We start from the raw sequence: 21127 nt of genomic DNA on the forward strand, positions 1-21127 counted from the left end.
ACCGAAATCTCCAGGGTCTTGTTGCTCTATTTGCATCCTCTAGCTCCAGCCCTGATAGTGACCTCACTTTCTGTGGGTACATAGCAGTAGGGGTCTTACGGTGGTCAAACACCTTCAGTAACTAGCAGTCAAACACTTGTTCAGCCTGCAGCTATTCCTTCCCACTCCCTTTTACATGCACACTTGGATTTAATAGGGAGAGTAAGCCACTGCCAAACACCTCTAGGGGCAGATAATCTCCATGGAAAGCATAAGAATTGGGCATTGAAATTCAACATGCCCAGTCCTTCCTTTCCCCAACAGATGATGTAAATAGACTGGATTTTGGATATTTTTTTTTTTTTGTTAGAAGGATCACCAATATTTGACCAATTGTAGGATGTTCTGCTGCGAGGACCTTCAGTGATCAGCTCTTATTCGTAGTACAATCCAAGAGCAAGTATGCAATTCCCCTGCTGGGCCAGTACCAGAGCTTCCATTGGTATTGACTGGCGGTCTGTGTATACTTGGATGTCCGCGCTCCAAAGAGAGACCAAAGTTGAGCCTGGTAAAGAATGGAAGCACCTGATGAGTGTCCTACCTGTTGTTACCACCAATGCACTACTCTCTGGAGAATGGTTGCTCACAGGGGATATTGTTGATGGGAGGTCAACGGAGGTTGAAGAGGTGTTTGGTGAGAATGGTATTGGAGATGGTGTGGAAATTGCAGGTTCTGCCAGTATAATTTCTTCTGTGTCCTCTGAGAAAAAAAATACAAGCTTAAAGGGGTTGTTTAGGAATTGTAGCAAAGGTAGATGTGAAAGAAACAAAAAAAAGTCTTGCTTTCCTATTCCCGTATCTCTGTTGTACAGTGTCAGTCCTCTTTCCCTCCTGTACTAGGACAACTATCCCTGGCCTCAGCAGTCGCTACAGAGACACCAGTGATATCTCTGACATACTTCACCAGTTCCTTACCAGTGATCTCTAAAGCCACTGGTTGGTCTCAACAATCATGTGAGCCTCTCCACTTCCATCCGGGTGAGTCCTGGCACGGGAGGGAACGGGCCCAGAACTGTGTACCAAGGATAGGTGAGCATGACTTTTTTGTGTGTGTTTTACACCCACTCTTTCATAAATACCCCTGAGTTTGTATACATTCCTGGACAACCCCTTTAAATATTTATACAATTATCAAGAAGTCCCAACATTGTGTGGGTGGTACTAGATGTATAGCGCCAAAGCCATGGACAAAATAGTCAGCGTATCAGCTACATCTTTCCAGAAGACATTACAGGTCAAGTTCCCTCAAGGTTGTCTAGGTTTATTAGGCTGGTTTCATAAGTATTAAATGGGTAAGCAACTTACCGCTATGAGCTTCACCTTTCATTGCCCTCATAAGTTCGTTGGCTCGTTCCTGGCAGTGTAATGACTCCAACAAATAAAGGACGTAGTCATCAAACATCAAGTGAATGAGGTGAAAGGAACCTGGTTTAAGGAAGGAAATTACACATTAGATGTTTCCATATCATCAAGAACATCTATGTCATCGTTATACAATGAAGACATACATATGATCGGCATATTGTAAGAGTCAATAGTCAATGGTTCTTATCATTGTGTGCCCTTTATATGACTAATCCCAGGGGGTAGTTACAGGGTAGCAGAAGGGGGTGAGAAGGCCTAAAGGTCCCTCTAAGAAAAAAAAATAAGAGGACACCAGTATTATAAATACACATGGAAAATGCGGACCCTGTTTCAGATTTTGCATTGGGGTCCAGGAATGTCAAGTTACACCTCTGGACAAACCATCCTTTCTAGATCTCCAATGACTTGGAATTGATTTGGAGACTTGGAGTTTCCTTGATTTGCCATTGGGAGTTATTTGGCATAATTGGTTCATTCAGATTTTTAAGTAAATTTTACCGCAGAAACAACAGAATTTATAAACATACCAAAACTTGGTGCACTATGTAACGTCATGTCCCGAATAACTCGTGTACCAAAACAGGACCAGATTAAGAGGAACTGCTGTGCCACCCTCTTTAATGAGCCCGGTTTCTTGGACGCTACCTAGAATGTAAATCAAGAAAAATTATATAACAAAGCTCATACCAGTTTAGTTTACCAGTAGTACACAAGGGGTAGCACTTTTTGTGGTTTAATTAAAAGCATCGAAAATGGAAAAAGTTAATTTCTTGTGTAGATCTGTGTGTCTCCATGGTAACAGACTACAAACATACCCTGTGTGATTGTGTAGTTATGCTCCCTTCTATCTGTTCCCTACTTCTTGGTTCTTAGGGAATGAGAACCTTCACAGGCGCATGGAGACTTACAAGCCATTTTCTCTCCACTGGGGGATTATGGGAAAAATATGCCAATCTGTTTTCCAGGATGTAGGAAAATAGTGCCTCTGTTTGTTGTCTCTTAGGACAGCCCCCTTAACATCATGCATGCATCCCCTGATCCTGGTCTATAGTCTCTCACTCTGCCAAACTAGTATCCCTACACTGTGCTGAAGAGATCCAACAGATCGAAACAGCGCTGTCCTTTTGGAATAGAAATACTAGTTTGGCAATAATCCCCTCGTTATGTCATTAGGCTTATTAAAAAAAAAGTCATGCATGATGTTAAGGGGGCTGTCCTAAGAGACATCAAACAGAGGCACTGTTCTCCGAATTACATCCTGGAAAACAGATTTGTATATTTTTCCTACTTCTTGGTAACATGTATACGATAGGTTAAGAAGTAAGGAGAAGGTGGAAGAGAGTGGGATTGTAGTTGTGTGCGCTTTTTTTTTTTTTTTTTTTTTAGTGGGTTGTCCCATTAGTCTCCTACTTGACATCAGACATACATAAACTTACCTTCACAACACACCTGTCCACCATGGAATCCAACCAGTCAATGTAGGATTCAATTGGAGACTGTTCTTCCAATAAATGGTCAAACTCCTGATACACTGCAGAACAAAGGCCAAAGTTTTACATGTAGTATTTGTCACTTAGTCAGCAATGTATATACCGGCCATGTATCCAGAAATACATATCCATTTAGTGTTATTTGGCAGTTAAATTCTGCATAAAAACTTTAGAAAGACTTTATTATGTATTCTGAAAAGCTTTGTCTTTTTCTCAATTCTAATACAGTTACTTTCTAAATTTTGACTGTTGTCCTTGGAAACAGACTACAGTTTAGTTCGACCCTGCAGTCAAAAGAGACGGCCTGATGTCTGGCCGGGTCCTCTGGTCTTCTGTGACTACTCTATGCGCTCTCTGTCTTAGTAGTCGGACACACACCCTGCACTGGGCTGGTACACCCAAGATACGTGGGAATGTCTCAGGCCACCAAAACACCGTGTGCGAGTCTGAAGAGTTGGTGGGTCATTTTAGAGAAATGAAGAGGGGATTGGAAATTGGAGGAACCAAACCAGAAAAAAGGAGGGGAACCAGGTATGTAAACTATTCATTATACGTTTATTGTGCTATTTTTAATCCGAGAGAGTCTGTTTAAGGAAGTTGTTTTAATCTTTAATAGAGATGAGCGAACAGTGTTCTATCGAACTCATGTTCGATCGGATATTAGACTGTTCGGCATGTTCGAATCGAATCGAACACCGCGTGGTAAAGTGCGCCATTACTCGATTCCCCTCCCACCTTCCCTGGCGCCTTTTTTGCTCCACTAACAGCGCAGGGTAGGTGGGACAGGAACTACGACACCGGTGACGTTGAAAAAAGTAGGCAAAACCCATTGGCTTCCGAAAACATGTGACCTCTAATTTAAAAGAACAGCGACGCCCAGCTTCGCGTCATTCTGAGCTTGCAATTCACCGGGGACGGAGGTTTCCGTCCAGTTAGCTAGGGGTTAGATTCTGGGTAGGCAGGGACAGGCTAGGATAGGAAGGAGAAGACAACCAACAGCTCTTGTAAGAGCTAAATTCCAGGGAGAAGCTTGTCAGTGTAACGTGGCACTGACGGGCTCAATCGCCGCAACCCAGCTTTCCCAGGATCCTGAATGGAATACACTGTCAGTGTATTCCCGTATACCCGATATATACCCCGATACCCGTTCCAACGGTGTGCCCCCCCACCTTCACCCCAGAAATACCCTGCAAGTCCCCTAGCAATAGAATTGGGGCTATATACACCCACTATTTTTGCTACTGCCATATAGTGCCATTGTCTGACTGGGAATTCAAAGAATATATTGGGCTTACATATAACTTCAATTCCAGGGAGAAGCTTGTCAGTGTAACGTGGCACTGACGGGCTCAATCGCCGCAACCCAGCTTTCCCAGGATCCTGAATGGAACACACTGACAGTGTATTCCCGTATACCCCATATATACACCCCAAATCCCCGTTCCAACGGTGTGCCCCCCCACCTTCACCTCAGAAATACCCTGCAAGTCCCCTAGCAATAGAATTGGGGCTATATACACCCACAATTTTTGCTACTGGTATATAGTGCCATTGTCTGACTGGGAATTCAAAGAATATATTGGGGTTACGTGCACCCACAATTTTTGCTACTGCTATACAGTGCCATTGTCTCACTGGGAATTCAAAGAATATATTGGGGTTATGTGCACCCACAATTTTTACTACTGGTATACAGTGCCATTGTCTGACTGGGAATTCAAAGAATATATGGGGGTTACGTGCACCCACAATTTTTGCTACTGCTATACAGTGCCATTGTCTGACTGGGAATTCAAAGAATATATTGGGGTTATGTGCACCCACAATTTTTACTACTGGTATACAGTGCCATTGTCTCACTGGGAATTCAAAGAATATATTGGGGTTATGTGCACCCACAATTTTTACTACTGGTATACAGTGCCATTGTCTGACTGGGAATTCAAAGAATATATGGGGGTTACGTGCACCCACAATTTTTGCTACTGCTATACAGTGCCATTGTCTCACTGGGAATTCAAAGATTATATTGGGGTTATGTGCACCCACAATTTTTGCTACTGCTATATAGTGCCAGTTTCTGACTGGTAATTCAAAGAATATATTGGGGTTACGTGCACCCACAATTTTTGCTACTGGTATATAGTGCCATTGTCTGACTGGGAATTCAAAGAATATATGGGGGTTACATGCACCCACAATTTTTGCTACTGCTATACAGTGCCATTGTCTCACTGGGAATTCAAAGAATATATTGGGGTTATGTGCACCCACAATTTTTACTACTGGTATATAGTGCCATTGTCTGACTGGGAATTCAAAGAATATATGGGAGTTACGTGCACCCACAATTTTTGCTACTGCTATACAGTGCCATTGTCTCCCTGGGAATTCAAAGAATATATTGGTGTTATGTGCACCCACAATTTTTACTACTGGTATATAGTGCCATTGTCTGACTGGGAATTCAAAGAATATATGGGGGTTACGTGCACCCACAATTTTTGCTACTGCTATACAGTGCCATTGTCTCACTGGGAATTCAAAGATTATATTGGGGTTATGTGCACCCACAATTTTTGCTACTGCTATATAGTGCCAGTTTCTGACTGGTAATTCAAAGAATATATTGGGGTTACGTGCACCCACAATTTTTGCTACTGCTATACAGTGCCATTGTCTGACTGGGAATTCAAAGAATATATGGGGGTTACGTGCACCCACAATTTTTGCTACTGCTATACAGTGCCATTGTCTCACTGGGAATTCAAAGAATATATTGGGGTTACGTGCACCCACAATTTTTGCTACTGGTATATAGTGCCATTGTCTGACTGGGAATTCAAAGAATATATTGGGGTTACAAATACCCTCATTTCTTGCTACTGCTATACAGTGCCATTGTCTCACTGGGAATTCAAAGAATACTTTGGGGTTACGTGCACCCACAATTTTTGCTACTGCTATACAGTGCCATTGTCTCACTGGGAATTCAAAGATTATATTGGGGTTATGTGCACCCACAATTTTTGCTACTGCTATATAGTGCCAGTTTCTGACTGGTAATTCAAAGAATATATGGGGGTTACGTGCACCCACAATTTTTGCTACTGCTATACAGTGCCATTGTCTGACTGGGAATTCAAAGAATATATGGGGGTTACGTGCACCCACAATTTTTGCTACTGCTATACAGTGCCATTGTCTCACTGGGAATTCAAAGAATATATTGGGGTTACGTGCACCCACAATTTTTGCTACTGGTATATAGTGCCATTGTCTGACTGGGAATTCAAAGAATATATTGGGGTTACAAATACCCTCATTTCTTGCTACTGCTATACAGTGCCATTGTCTCACTGGGAATTCAAAGAATACTTTGGGGTTACGTGCACCCACAATTTTTGCTACTGCTATACAGTGCCATTGTCTCACTGGGAATTCAAAGATTATATTGGGGTTATGTGCACCCACAATTTTTGCTACTGCTATATAGTGCCAGTTTCTGACTGGTAATTCAAAGAATATATTGGGGTTACGTGCACCCACAATTTTTGCTACTGCTATACAGTGCCATTGTCTGACTGGGAATTCAAAGAATATATGGGGGTTACGTGCACCCACAATTTTTGCTACTGCTATACAGTGCCATTGTCTCACTGGGAATTCAAAGAATATATTGGGGTTACGTGCACCCACAATTTTTGCTACTGGTATATAGTGCCATTGTCTGACTGGGAATTCAAAGAATATATTGGGGTTACAAATACCCTCATTTCTTGCTACTGCTATACAGTGCCATTGTCTCACTGGGAATTCAAAGAATACTTTGGGGTTACGTGCACCCACAATTTTTGCTACTGCTATACAGTGCCATTGTCTCACTGGGAATTCAAAGATTATATTGGGGTTATGTGCACCCACAATTTTTGCTACTGCTATATAGTGCCAGTTTCTGACTGGTAATTCAAAGAATATATGGGGGTTACGTGCACCCACAATTTTTGCTACTGCTATACAGTGCCATTGTCTGACTGGGAATTCAAAGAATATATGGGGGTTACGTGCACCCACAATTTTTGCTACTGCTATACAGTGCCATTGTCTCACTGGGAATTCAAAGAATATATTGGGGTTACGTGCACCCACAATTTTTGCTACTGGTATATAGTGCCATTGTCTGACTGGGAATTCAAAGAATATATTGGGGTTACAAATACCCTCATTTCTTGCTACTGCTATACAGTGCCATTGTCTCACTGGGAATTCAAAGAATACTTTGGGGTTACGTGCACCCACAATTTTTGCTACTGCTATACAGTGCCATTGTCTCACTGGGAATTCAAAGATTATATTGGGGTTATGTGCACCCACAATTTTTGCTACTGCTATATAGTGCCAGTTTCTGACTGGTAATTCAAAGAATATATGGGGGTTACGTGCACCCACAATTTTTGCTACTGCTATACAGTGCCATTGTCTGACTGGGAATTCAAAGAATATATTGGGGTTATGTGCACCCACAATTTTTACTACTGGTATACAGTGCCATTGTCTCACTGGGAATTCAAAGAATATATTGGGGTTATGTGCACCCACAATTTTTACTACTGGTATACAGTGCCATTGTCTGACTGGGAATTCAAAGAATATATGGGGGTTACGTGCACCCACAATTTTTGCTACTGCTATACAGTGCCATTGTCTCACTGGGAATTCAAAGATTATATTGGGGTTATGTGCACCCACAATTTTTGCTACTGCTATATAGTGCCAGTTTCTGACTGGTAATTCAAAGAATATATTGGGGTTACGTGCACCCACAATTTTTGCTACTGGTATATAGTGCCATTGTCTGACTGGGAATTCAAAGAATATATGGGGGTTACATGCACCCACAATTTTTGCTACTGCTATACAGTGCCATTGTCTCACTGGGAATTCAAAGAATATATTGGGGTTATGTGCACCCACAATTTTTACTACTGGTATATAGTGCCATTGTCTGACTGGGAATTCAAAGAATATATGGGAGTTACGTGCACCCACAATTTTTGCTACTGCTATACAGTGCCATTGTCTCCCTGGGAATTCAAAGAATATATTGGTGTTATGTGCACCCACAATTTTTACTACTGGTATATAGTGCCATTGTCTGACTGGGAATTCAAAGAATATATGGGGGTTACGTGCACCCACAATTTTTGCTACTGCTATACAGTGCCATTGTCTCACTGGGAATTCAAAGATTATATTGGGGTTATGTGCACCCACAATTTTTGCTACTGCTATATAGTGCCAGTTTCTGACTGGTAATTCAAAGAATATATTGGGGTTACGTGCACCCACAATTTTTGCTACTGGTATATAGTGCCATTGTCTGACTGGGAATTCAAAGAATATATGGGGGTTACGTGCACCCACAATTTTTGCTACTGCTATACAGTGCCATTGTCTCACTGGGAATTCAAAGAATATATTGGGGTTACGTGCACCCACAATTTTTGCTACTGGTATATAGTGCCATTGTCTGACTGGGAATTCAAAGAATATATTGGGGTTACAAATACCCTCATTTCTTGCTACTGCTATACAGTGCCATTGTCTCACTGGGAATTCAAAGAATACTTTGGGGTTACGTGCACCCACAATTTTTGCTACTGCTATACAGTGCCATTGTCTCACTGGGAATTCAAAGATTATATTGGGGTTATGTGCACCCACAATTTTTGCTACTGCTATATAGTGCCAGTTTCTGACTGGTAATTCAAAGAATATATGGGGGTTACGTGCACCCACAATTTTTGCTACTGCTATACAGTGCCATTGTCTGACTGGGAATTCAAAGAATATATGGGGGTTACGTGCACCCACAATTTTTGCTACTGCTATACAGTGCCATTGTCTCACTGGGAATTCAAAGAATATATTGGGGTTACGTGCACCCACAATTTTTGCTACTGGTATATAGTGCCATTGTCTGACTGGGAATTCAAAGAATATATTGGGGTTACAAATACCCTCATTTCTTGCTACTGCTATACAGTGCCATTGTCTCACTGGGAATTCAAAGAATACTTTGGGGTTACGTGCACCCACAATTTTTGCTACTGCTATACAGTGCCATTGTCTCACTGGGAATTCAAAGATTATATTGGGGTTATGTGCACCCACAATTTTTGCTACTGCTATATAGTGCCAGTTTCTGACTGGTAATTCAAAGAATATATGGGGGTTACGTGCACCCACAATTTTTGCTACTGCTATACAGTGCCATTGTCTGACTGGGAATTCAAAGAATATATTGGGGTTACAAATACCCTCATTTCTTGCTACTGCCATATAGTGCCAGTTTCTGACTGGTAATTCAAAGAATATATTGGGGTTACGTGCACCCACAATTTTTGCTACTGGTAGATAGTGCCATTGTCTCACTGGGAATTCCACAAATAATTTGGGGATTCATTCACCCTACATCTCAGGCTCTTGCCATATTCACCCAGGTTGTCAGTGCTGCACCAGCTCGTTCCCAGACAGCTCGGCCCGAAAAACACGTTACCTATATAGAGGATTTGGACAATGAAGACAACATGTTCTAAATCTAATGTCTGCACCTTCTCCAGAATTAAAATAAAGGCAGCGTTTAACTTTCAAATAGCACTGCACAAAGGAAGAGCTTATCAGCTTGTCTCATGACATGCTACTGAAAAGTGTCATTTGTGTATCTTAATGTAAATATAGTTGTATAAGCTTTTTGGGTTTTAGGCACTGCCAAGTTATTTATTACCACCCGCTCCCTTATAATGATGATGACGCCAAAGTCACTGTGGGTGTTCAGAGCTCACAGCTTTGGTTGACATTTGTCTTGCTCTCTGTCGGTACCAGCTGTCTTTTTGGATACCGTAAAGTTATGTTGACTTTATTAACAGCTATAGAAGCTTTAGCCAGGTTGTGACGGTGTGTAACCCTAACAACACTAAGTGGGATACACATTAATAGTCAGTCTATGTACGCTAAACGTATCACTGAAGTAATTTTTTTTCCCTCTCCCCTAATATAAGAAAGGAACAGACATTAGACCTAGACCAGGGTTCGAGGCTTGTAAAAATCCAGTATTATTTGTTCTTCATGATGTGAAATATGTGTTGAAAAGCAACCCAAGATGAAGTCAGCCATGTGTGCCAGTGTGTTACTTGGCATGCCTTTGCTGGCCCCAACTGTAAGGGTCACTCTCCATTTCCTCCATTTTCCACTCCCCTTCACACCATTTGTGGTGAAGCAATGGGATGCACTGAAGTGCACCCTCTAGCCTCGTGTGGGATAGGGACATCAGATGCCACTCCAACCCCCTCGTCTTCCTGCGCCAGCCAACGGTGCGAAGATGAGAGGAGTGTGCTCTGAATGTTTTCTGCCTAGCAGAGGCTAGTTCTCACTTACGAAAATGGCCCCACTTTGACCTGTATATCAGGCACAATGGTGTAGGTTTCAAAGAAACATGGCACCAACAAGTTGGAAAACGTGGGCCATGCGTGGACCGTGTTTGAGTCTGGCAAGCTCCAGATCTGCTACCAGGTTCCAGCCATTATCACAGGCGCAAAAATGCCAGGCCCCAGGTGTAGCAGGGAAAAAAAAATGCCATCTCAGCCAGGATGGCATCCCTGACCTCGGAGGCACTGTGCTGTCTGTCCCCCAAGCTGATCAGTTTCAGCACGGCCTGCTGACATCTCCCCATGCCAGTGTTACAGTGTTTTCCGCTAGTAGCTGGGGTGGAGGTTGCAGCTTCGTAGGGTTTCAGTCTACTCCTGCCATGAATTTTGGCCTGGGAGAGGAAATAGGCCACCCCAGTTTGCACCCGGGGAACAGACTCCACCACATTCACCCTGCCTGTCATTAAAGATAAGCACTGCAGCATCCCTGACCACAGGCGCTTGTCCATGTGTCGGTGGTCAAGTGGACCTTGCAGCAAAGCGTAGAGCTCTGGGCCCGACTGATGTTATGGGACACATGCAGGCGCAAGGCAGAGACAGCACACCAAGAGAAGTAGTAACGGCTAGGCCCAGCATAGGGAGGTGCCCCAGCTGCCATCTGCTGACGGAAGGCCTGGGTCTCCAGAAGCATAAACAAACACCAACATCTCCAGGGCCAGCAGTTTATCGATGAGGCTGTTAAAGGCTTGGGCATGGGGGTGGGTTGTGTTGTACTTCTGCCTGCAATGAAAAGCTTGGGAAATGTGGAGTGGCTGGGAAGAGGCGCATGATGGTGCAGGCCAAAAGGGCGCATGAGGGTGAACTCCCCAATGTGTCAGAGATAGGTGTGTAGGTGTCCTTGCATCATATACTTGCACCATATTTGGCTTTGGAAGTTAATTTTGTGCCAAAAAGTAGTTAAGACAGCGATCCCTCAGCTACTCCCGTTACACTGTCTATTGAAGTTACCATCTGTGGAAGTGGACCACCATTTCTAAGATCCCAAAGGAAGCAGGCAAGAGATGTGCAGTTCAGAAAAAAAGATGAGAAAATAAGTGTAGGCTGTAGAGCACAGAGGGATCGGAGAGGACAGAGCTGGTGTCGGCCAGGTATTCCCACAACATGCGCCTATACTTGTCCCTCCTGGTGACACTAGGCCCCTGAGTGGCAGTAATTTGTCCAGGGGGGCCATTAACGTGTTCCAGACCTAGGAATAAGTCTTCCAACAGGGTAGAGTTTTGCATGCCTTTGCTTCTACCCACTGTTTTTGCTGCTTAGCTTCCCTCCACATCTACACTGCTTTCACCCCTAAACATCACCCCAGTTTATGCCTTTGCTTCTACCCTGTTTTTTTTGTTGAATTAGCTTCCCTCCACATCTACACTGCTTTAGCCCCTAAACATCACCCCAGTTTATGCCTTTGTTTCTACCCTGTTTTTTTGTTGAATTAGCTTCCCTCCACATCTACACTGCTTTAGCCCCTAAACATCACCCCAGTTTATGCCTTTGCTTCTACCCTGTTTTTTTTTGTTGAATTAGCTTCCCTCCACATCTACACTGCTTTAGCCCCTAAACATCACCCCAGTTTATGCCTTTGCTTCTACCCAGGTTTTTTGTTGATTTAGCTTCCCTCTACATCTACACTGCTTTAGCCCCTAGACATCACCCCTGTCCATGTGGGGTCGGTGGCCTCGTCATCCACCAACTCCTCTTCCAATTGCGCACTGCCCCCTTACTGCAAACCGCACATGACCACAGCTTGCCTTGATGGCAACTGTGTCTCATGATCCCCACTTAGGTCCAGACAAGTCGGTGGCGGGTCCAAAACCCCAAAACTGGAAGGAAATGGCAGATGCTGCAGTATTTCTAACACTTGTTCCTGGTGCTCGGGCCTGGTCTGTGTTGTACCCTGCACCCTGCTTAACGCAGCTGCCATATCCGAAGTTGTGCTGAGCGCATGCTAATGTTTCGTGTCCAGTGCAATGGATGGGATGGGATTTCACATAAGTCTGCCACTCATGGCCACTCATGGTTGAGCAACTGAGGGAGTTGACTTTGACGAACCCGAGGGTTTTGGAGTTGGAACTACATCAAAGGTCTGTGCTGCTCACACACTCTGCTCAACACATGATATGTTTAGTGCCAGCAGTGTGGAGACGTCGCACAACAGCCGTTGTTCCAGCAGGTACAGGCGTTGTAGGAGTGCATAGAGGCTAGCAGCGGCAACTATAGACTTTAAAAACTATCCGCACAAGCGCCACACTTTCACCAGTAGCTCAGGAACATTGGGGTACCTTTTTCAAAAGATTAGCAGCAATGAGTTAAAAACGTGGCCCAGGCATGGAATATGTTGCAGGCTGCCAAGCTACAGAGCCAATCCCAGGTTACGGCCATTATCACACATGACAACATGCCTGGGCCCAGGTGCAGTGGCAAAAACCACATTGCCGTCTCATCGAGGATGGCATGACTCACTTTGTAGGCAGTGTGCTGTCTGGCCCCCAAGCTGATGAGCTTCAGCACGGCCCGCTGACGTCTCCCCACACCAGTGTTGCAGCGTTTCCAGCTCGTAGCTGGGGTCAATTTAACAGCGGAGGAGGGTGGTGTTTCAGCCCTCCTCCCAGGAATGTTGTGTGGGGAGACAAGTCAGGCCACCACATTTTGCGACCCGGTCCACGCCTCAACTACATTCAACCACTGTGCCCAAATTGAAAGGTAGCGTCCCTGTCCGCATGCACTTGTCCATTCGTAACTGGTCACATGGAACTTTAGGGCTAAGCGCTGAATTTAGGGACTGCCTCATGTTTGGGGGAAAGTGCTGGTGTGGACGGCACAGTGCGGTGGCGCAGTAGACACTCTGCCCAAAAAGGGCAGAGTGTCCCCCAGCCGGGATTCCAACATCTCCTGGGCCAGATTTCTTGAGATGAGGTCGTTGAAGCCTTGGGCATGTGGGTGGGTTGCGCTGTACTTTAGCATGAAATGAAAGGCTTGGGAGATGGGGAGTTGCTGGGAAGAGGCGCATGATGGCGCGGGCAAAAGGAGAAGTGGCAGGAAAAGGTGAGGATAAGGGTGAACTCCCCAAAGTGTCAGAGGCAGATGTGGAGGTGTCCTGGCTGCTGGTCTGGACTGCAGCGCCAGCCCTGTCAACAGTGGGAGAGGCAGTGGCCGCCAGGCCAAACGACGATTATCCTGCGCTTGCTCTCACCCACTGAGCCCAGGGCTTGCCTTCCAAATGATGGCACCCGCAAGAGGTGGTGAGATTCCTCTCCGCAGATCTCCAAACCATCTTGGACTTGCAAATTGCACTAAATGTGTCATGTAACTGACATGTATATGATGAGTCTATCCATTGTCTGTTCATTTTGGTGAAAGTCAGCCTGTCAGCTGACAGACAGCTGTGCTTGTCAGTGATGATGCCACCGGCTGCTTGTACCCCCAGTTTTTGCTGCTTAGCTTGCCTCCACATCCACACTGCTTTTGCCCCTACACATCACCCCTATCCATGCCTGTGCCTCTAGCCATAAGTCTGCCACCCATGGAAACTCATGGTGCAGAAAGTGAGGGAGCTGACTCTGAGGAACCCTTGGGTTTTGTAGCTGGTACTCCATCAAAGGTCTCTGCTGCTCACACACCCTGCTGAACATACGGTATCTAGGGTTAGAGCGTGTGGTGACCTCGCACAACAGTAGGTGCTTCAGGCAGATGTAGGCCTTGCTGGAGTGTATTGCGGCTAGCTCCAGGTACTGTAGACTTGGGAAAGTGGGTGTCCAAGTGCCGCACTTTCACCCTTAGCTCAGCTAATTTGGGGTATGTTTTTAAAAATCATTGCACCACTACATTGAACACGTGGGCCAGGCATGGAACGTGTTGGAGGCTGGCAAGCTCCAGAGCCCTCCAACAAGACAAAAAAGCCTGGCCCCAGGGGCAGCGGGGATAAACAAATTGCCATCTCATCCAGGATGGCATCCCTGACCTCAGAGGCAGTGTGCTGTCCGTCTCCCAAGCTGATGAGCTTCAGCCCAGCCTGCTGACGTCTCCCCACACCAGTGTTGCAGCGTTTTCAGCTCGTAGCTGGGGTCAATCTAACAGCGGAGGAGGAGGAGGGTGGTGTTTCAGCCCTCCTCCCAGGAATGTTTTGTGGGGAGACAAGTCAGGAAAATTCTTGAAACGGGAGAGTTTTGCATCTTTGCCCTTGCTGCCTATGGACATCCCTTTGCCTCTAGCCACCATTTTCCCTGCTTTGCTTGCTTCCACATCCACACTGCTTTTGCCCCTAGACATCACCCCAGTCCATGCCTTAGCTTGTACCCCCAGTTTTTCCTGCTTAGCTTGCCTCCACATCCACACTGCTTTTGCCCCTAGACATCACCCCAGTCCATGCCTTAGCTTGTACCCCCAGTTTTTCCTGCTTAGCTTGCCTCCACATCCACACTGCTTTTGCCCCTAGACATCACCCCAGTCCATGCCTTAGCTTGTACCCCCAGTTTTTCCTGCTTAGCTTGCCTCCACATCCACACTACTTTTGCCCCTAGACATCATCCCTATCCATGCCTCTGCCCCTAGCCATAACTCTGCCACCCCTGGAAACTCATGGTGCAGAAACTTTGGGAGCTGACTTTGAGGAACCCTTGGGTTTTGTAGATGGAACTCCATCAAAGGTCTGTGCAGCTCACACACCCTGCTCAAGATATGGTAATGTAGGGTTTCAGCGTGTGTGAATGATGGAAAACAGCCTGTGTTTGGACAGATGTAGGCCTTGCTAGAGTGTTTTTAGGCTAGCAGCGACTCCTGTGCACTTGCAAAAGTGGGCGCACAAGCGCCGCATTTTCAACAGTAGCTTCGGTACATTTGGGTATGTTTTTAAAAAACTTTGCACCACTAGGTTAGACGTGGGCCAAACATGGAACGTGTTGGAGGCTGGCAAGCTCCAGAGCCGCTACCAGGTTCCAGCCATTATCACAGGCGTAAAAATGCCAGGCCCCAGGTGTAGCAGGGAAAAAAAAATGCCATCTCAGCCAGGATGGCATCCCTGACCTCGGAGGCACTGTGCTGTCTGTCCCCCAAGCTGATGAGCTTCAGCACCGCCTGCTGACGTCTCCCCACACCAGTGTTTTAGCGTTTGCCGCTAGTAGCTGTGGTGGAGGTTGCAGCGTCGTAGGGTTTCAGTCTACTCCTGCCATGAATTTTGGCCTGGGAGAGGAGATAGGCCACCCCAGTTTGCACCCGGGAAACAGACTCCACCACATTCACCCTGCCTGTCATTAAAGATAAGCACTGCAGCATCCCTGACCACAGGCGCTTGTCCAAGTGTCGGTGGTCAAGTGGACCTTGCAGCAAAGCGCGGAACTAAGGGCCCACCTGATGTTGAGTGACACGTGCTGGTGCAAGGCAGGGACGCCACACCGGGAGAAGTTGAGACGGCTAGGGACGGCATAGTGAGGTGCCACAGTTGCCATCAGGTCCGGGAAGGCGGGAGTTTCAACAAGCCGGAACGCCAACCTCTCCTGGGCCAGCAGTTTAGCGATGTTGGCGTTCTAGGCTTGCGTGGGTGGGTGGTTAGCGGTGTATTTCTGCCGGCGCTCCAATGTCTGAGAGATGGTGGGTTGTTGTAAAGAAGCGCCTGATGGTGCCTTTGATGGTGCAGGAGAAGGAGATAAGACAGAAACAGGGGAGGATGAGGGAGAAGTCAACAAAGTGGCGGAGGCAGATGAAGTGATGTCCTGGCTCGTCCTCTGGAGTGCATCGCCAGCACTGTGAGCAGAGGCAGTGGCATGAACGGCGGGCGACGTTTGTCCTGCCGTTGCTGCCTGCCACTGATTCCATTGCTTGGATTCCAAATGACGGTGCATTGAAGTGGTGGACAGGTTGCTCTTCTCAGGGCCCCTACTCGATTTCGAGAGGCAAATTGTGTAGACGACACTATATCTGTCCTCGGCGCATTCCTTGAAAAAACTCTACACCTTCAAGAAACGTGCCCTCAATGGGGGAGTTTTTCTGGGCTGGGTACAAAAGGGAACATCTTCGGACATTCCGGGTCTGGCCTGGCTTCGGCAAAGCAGCTGACCTCTGCCTCTGGACATGTCTCTGCCTCTAGCTACCCTTTTTGGTGCTGCACCTGCCTCAACATCCACACTACTTTCCCAGCTTGACATCTGCCTTGTCCAGGTGGGGTCGGTGTCCTCGTCGTCCACCACCTCCTCTTCCAACTCCTGTCTCGCCTCCTCCTCCTGCACAATGCGCATGTCAACTGGCTGCCCTGACAGCAACTGCGTCTCATCGTCGTCGATGAGGGTGGGTTGCTGGTCATCCGCCACCAAATCGACCGGAGATGGAATGGAGGAGACTCTAGTGTTTGAGCATCTGGACACAGATACTCGTCTGTTAGGTCCGTGGAATCGCGAAATGGAGGGGCAGGTTGCGGTACAGTCAAAGGAAGGGAGAACAGCTCTGGGGAGCAGGGACAGTTGGGGTTATTGTTCTGGGAAGATTGGGAATTTTGGGTGGAAGGAGGACAAGACTGTTGGGTAAGAGGAGGTAGAGGCTGACTGGCTGGTGGACAATGTGCTTTAAGCGTTATCCGACAGCCATTGCAAGACCTGTTCCTGGTTCTCGGGCCTACTAATCTTTGTACCATTCAGCCTAGTTAATGTGGAACTTTTGTGCAAAGCGCAGAACTTAGGGCCCGCCTGATGTTAAGGGACACACGCTGGTACAAGGCTCAACTCACCCTAAGTGCCAAAAACACTGCTGGTGCAAGGCTCTACTCATGCCAAGGGCCTCAATCTCTGCTGGTAGCTCAGCTTAAGGTCCTGTAACTTTGTTTGGAAGGGCTCATGTTAAGGGCTAGAAAAGTGAATTTTGGAAGGTCTTACCACATCACACACACACACACTCAAAATGACAGTTAAGGGTGAGGGCTTTTGGAATTCCCATTGCCTATTCCATTTGTGGTTGTCATGGGGAACGTGATTTAAAGGGGTGGTTGTTACTGTTTGTTGAGCTTAAATTGGGGTTTGTGTCCATCCATTTGGGGAGTAAAGAAGGTTTCCAGGTATTTTCCCACTTTGATAGAGGTTTTTTTGAATGTGGAAAGTGTGTAGTTGTTAGGCAGTGATGTTGGGGTAATAGAGGGTCTTTGGTGTGTTAGATGCCCCCAGACATGCTTCCCCTGCTGTCCCAGTGTCATTCCAGAGGTGTTGGCATCATTTCCTGGGGTGTCATAGTGGACTTGGTGACCCTCCAGACACGGATTTGGGTTTCCCCCTTAACGAGTATCTGTTCCCCATAGACTATAATGGGGTTCGAAACCCGTTCGAACACACGAACATTGAGCGGCTGTTCGAATCGAATTTCGAACCTCGAACATTTTAGTGTTCGCTCATCTCTAATCTTTAACCCTTTCAGGCACATACTCCAAACCTCATTCACACCATCACATGCTGTATCTCTTACATTGAATAATGAGTTTTCTGTGCTCATCTCTGGAATCTTCTATAGTATAAAGACTTTGTTTGGTAATGCTATTAAGGTCAACATTCCTCCAGTCTTCCAGCATCTGAAATGTGATATCGGCGCTGTGTATAACCGTCCTCGAGGCCTGAAAAATCACAAAAAAAATTTTTTACTATGTAAAATGGGCTCATATCTGAGAACATTTCCAGTTATGTAAAATTGTCCAATACTAATCTAGTCATTTACTAATATTAGATGCAAATGCTTTAAAAAATATCTACTTTTACTACTACTAATATAGATGTGGTTACAACTGAGTCAGGGCCGACTCCAATAGAAAAGGCCTTAGCATGGTTAGTAAACGGTAGAAAAGTCACATTGCTGAGGATAGCTGGGCGGTCCTGGCACCAACTCCGATTCAGTATTGACACGTTTTCATCATTCGGGGGCCCAACACCATTACACTCTCTACCACGCCTCTGGTGCTTTTTAAGGGGTTGTCTGGGCCACAGTTAATTGTGGCTTTAAAGGGAATCCAGCCCCCAAAAAGGAAAAAAAAATAGGGGGGGGGGGGCTTAATCCTGTGGGGACACTGCAGGAAGATTGAATACTTGTTGCCAGATTTACCAATAAGTTATAGCAATCTCTTTGAATGGAGCAATAACATACTGTACCTGCATGACTGCTGCACCATATATATCAGGAGACAAGGGATGATCCATAGGGGTCCCAGTGATTGGTTCCCTACAAATCTGCAGTTTACTTCTTGGGGATATGTTGTTAACGAAGAACAACCCCTTTAATGTTACAATATACAGTATAATACAATAGATTTCAGTCTAATATTGAAGTGAATTAGGAGAATTCTTACTTGGCATAAGTGGTTCAATGATGTCTGTCGTCGAAGAACTTGGGAAAATCTTTTTGATACTATGAGAAAAAAAACCAAAGTAAATCTTTAATTTCAGCTATTGAGATCCAGTTTGCAATAATCCAGTACAACATATTCCCATGGATTATACAAGATCTGCTAGGAATAGATCCTTTTTATTGTCATCTATCATATATAGATATATATATCTACCTAGTCTCATTCTTCATACCTTTATCCTATCTATCTATCTATCTATCTATCTATCTATCTATCTATCTATCTATCTATCTATTTATCTTTCTTATATCTAACCATATTCTATTTTATCTTATCTATTATCAATCTGTAGTGTGTGTATGTGTGTATACACACACACACACACACACACACACACATATATATATATGAACAATAATAATTTACCCCATAGCTGTACAGTATGTTCAGCTCATCCGAGAACAAAAGGATCGGTTCTGGAATTGAACATGCCTGATCCTTCTTTTCGCTGACCCCTTCTGTACAAAACCTCATACACAGTAAATAGTTGACTAGTCCTGACAAACTCTGGTTTGGCCACTTTGCTGTAATGTGTATGTGGGCCATTCCAGAGGTATAGGCCTCTTGTGCCTAATGGAAACCATGTAGTCCCAATTAGGCAGTCCCATACAGACCCCATCCTCTATTCTGTGATATATTCAGGGTTGTTGGAATTAGACGCCTCCTTTTATGTTCTACTCTAATTAATAAACACTTTTATATAAAAAATGCAAAAAATTGTAAAAAAAAAAAAAAAAGTCACTTTTTACATGTTGTCTTTATTATTGACATATCCCCATATTGGGCGGTTATTCGGGTATTATGCGGCTGATGACATCCTCCTCGCTCTTGGTATTGATCGCCCGCTAATCCCTTTTCTTAATTACTAGATGTTGCTGAACGTTTTTTCTTAATGGAGAAAGCGTCTGAGCTCTGAAAGGATTTATGTGCAGGTGATGGACTCCATCCACCGCAGGATCCCGCAGCACAGTCAGAAGGGGCTGACTACCTGCTGAGACCAAGTCATCTGATAACGTCCGTCTGCACACGGTATTAATAATCTGCGCCTTTTATTCCTGAGTGTAGATTAAGAGCCTTTTATCATAGAGCGATATTGTATTATCCAAACCATTGAATGGAAGGTGCCATAATGAAGGACCCTACACATAAAAACACTACACATGCACTCAAAAAAGCCCTTAAAAATATTAATTAAGCCGCCCCCTACCCAAACTTCATAGGAATATTGGAAGATTAAGCGCATTCAGTATACAACTTCATCAGGATTTAGCAAGGTGAAAGAAAGTGAAGCTGCTACCAAGTTATAAAATGCTGCAGAATATGTTGGCGCTATACAAGTAAAATGTCTTCGTCTTCTTCTTCCTTTTTTATTATTATTATTACCGTATTTTCCGGACTATAAGGCGCACATAAAATACTAGAATTTTCTCAGAAATTGCAAGTGCGCCTTATAGTCCAGTGCGCCTTATATATGGATCTGTCCTACCTCTAATGAGAGTTGCAGAAACTCAATTTGAAGCTGTCTCTTCCCCAATACAACTGGTTGGGTCCCGGTCGTGCTGTCGCTGGTCTCTCCACCACGCCGAAGTGACCGCTGTGTGACTGCTGCACTCTGTGGCACGATGTTAGGACAGCGTCCGGCCATGTTGGCTGCTGGCCACGCCCCCTCGCTGCCTTACGTGTTCTTCACAGCAGTCTGTTGTGTGGGCAGGGCCTGGGCCGCAGCCCCGCCTAGTTTGTGTCACACTGGAGAGCTGGGAGCGCATCATCCCCCGGAGCTGCTGCTGCTTCTGTCCCCTGTGTCTCACACAGAACAGAAGCAGTAGCAGCTCTGGGGGATGTTGCCTTCCCCGCTCTCCAGGCAGCCGCGGGCAGGAGGTCTGTGGGGGTCTGTGCTGAGGGCACCGGCATTACTGGCAGTGGTGTTGGCTCTGTGCTGGGTGCCCGGGCAGTGCTATGAGCCAATCAGAACATCTGCATCAGAGCAGGCCCCGCCCCTAAGACGTGTTAAGCCCCGCCCAGTTTTGGTAAACTTGTGGGCCCCGCTCACACAGCAGCCCAAGCCTCTGCCCACACAGTAGATAATTTTAAAATGGTCAATTTATAAGTAGCTCAACCCCTATACAAGTGTGAGCACCCCTGCTGTAAATGGTTTGAGCACTACGGCCACCGTATACAGAAGCTGTGATATGTACAGCTCTGTGTGCAGCAGCCCAGTGACATAACTGTGCTTCATTCAATATCCAATGTACAGCGTCTTATAATTCAGCACATCTTATAATCTGGTGCATCCTATAATCGCACCCTATATGGTGCGCCTTATAGTCCGGTGCGCCTTATATATGAACCTAGATGCCTTAGCAGGCATTTTTTGCAGGTGCGCC

At 45.5% G+C, this 21127-nt stretch overlaps 1 protein-coding gene across 3 annotated transcripts in view; it reads right to left on the reverse strand.

Moving 5' to 3' along the window:
• RFX4 (regulatory factor X4) overlaps window positions 1-21127 on the reverse strand; it is a 74297-nt gene that overhangs the window by 7557 nt on the left and 45613 nt on the right. For 2 of the 3 annotated variants that reach the window (XM_075274860.1, XM_075274859.1), the window contains exons 10-15: window positions 18684-18742; window positions 17813-17957; window positions 2841-2935; window positions 1932-2049; window positions 1345-1464; window positions 581-739 (exon numbers count right to left, since the gene is read on the reverse strand). In XM_075274860.1, the coding sequence (XP_075130961.1) occupies window positions 581-739; window positions 1345-1464; window positions 1932-2049; window positions 2841-2935; window positions 17813-17957; window positions 18684-18742 (696 nt within the window). The remainder of the gene's footprint in view (window positions 1-580; window positions 740-1344; window positions 1465-1931; window positions 2050-2840; window positions 2936-17812; window positions 17958-18683; window positions 18743-21127) is intronic. The other variant, XM_075274861.1, reaches the window with a different exon arrangement.

This window comes from Leptodactylus fuscus, chromosome 5 (genome assembly GCF_031893055.1).
Source record: "Leptodactylus fuscus isolate aLepFus1 chromosome 5, aLepFus1.hap2, whole genome shotgun sequence".
Classification (NCBI taxonomy): Eukaryota; Metazoa; Chordata; class Amphibia; order Anura; family Leptodactylidae; genus Leptodactylus; species Leptodactylus fuscus.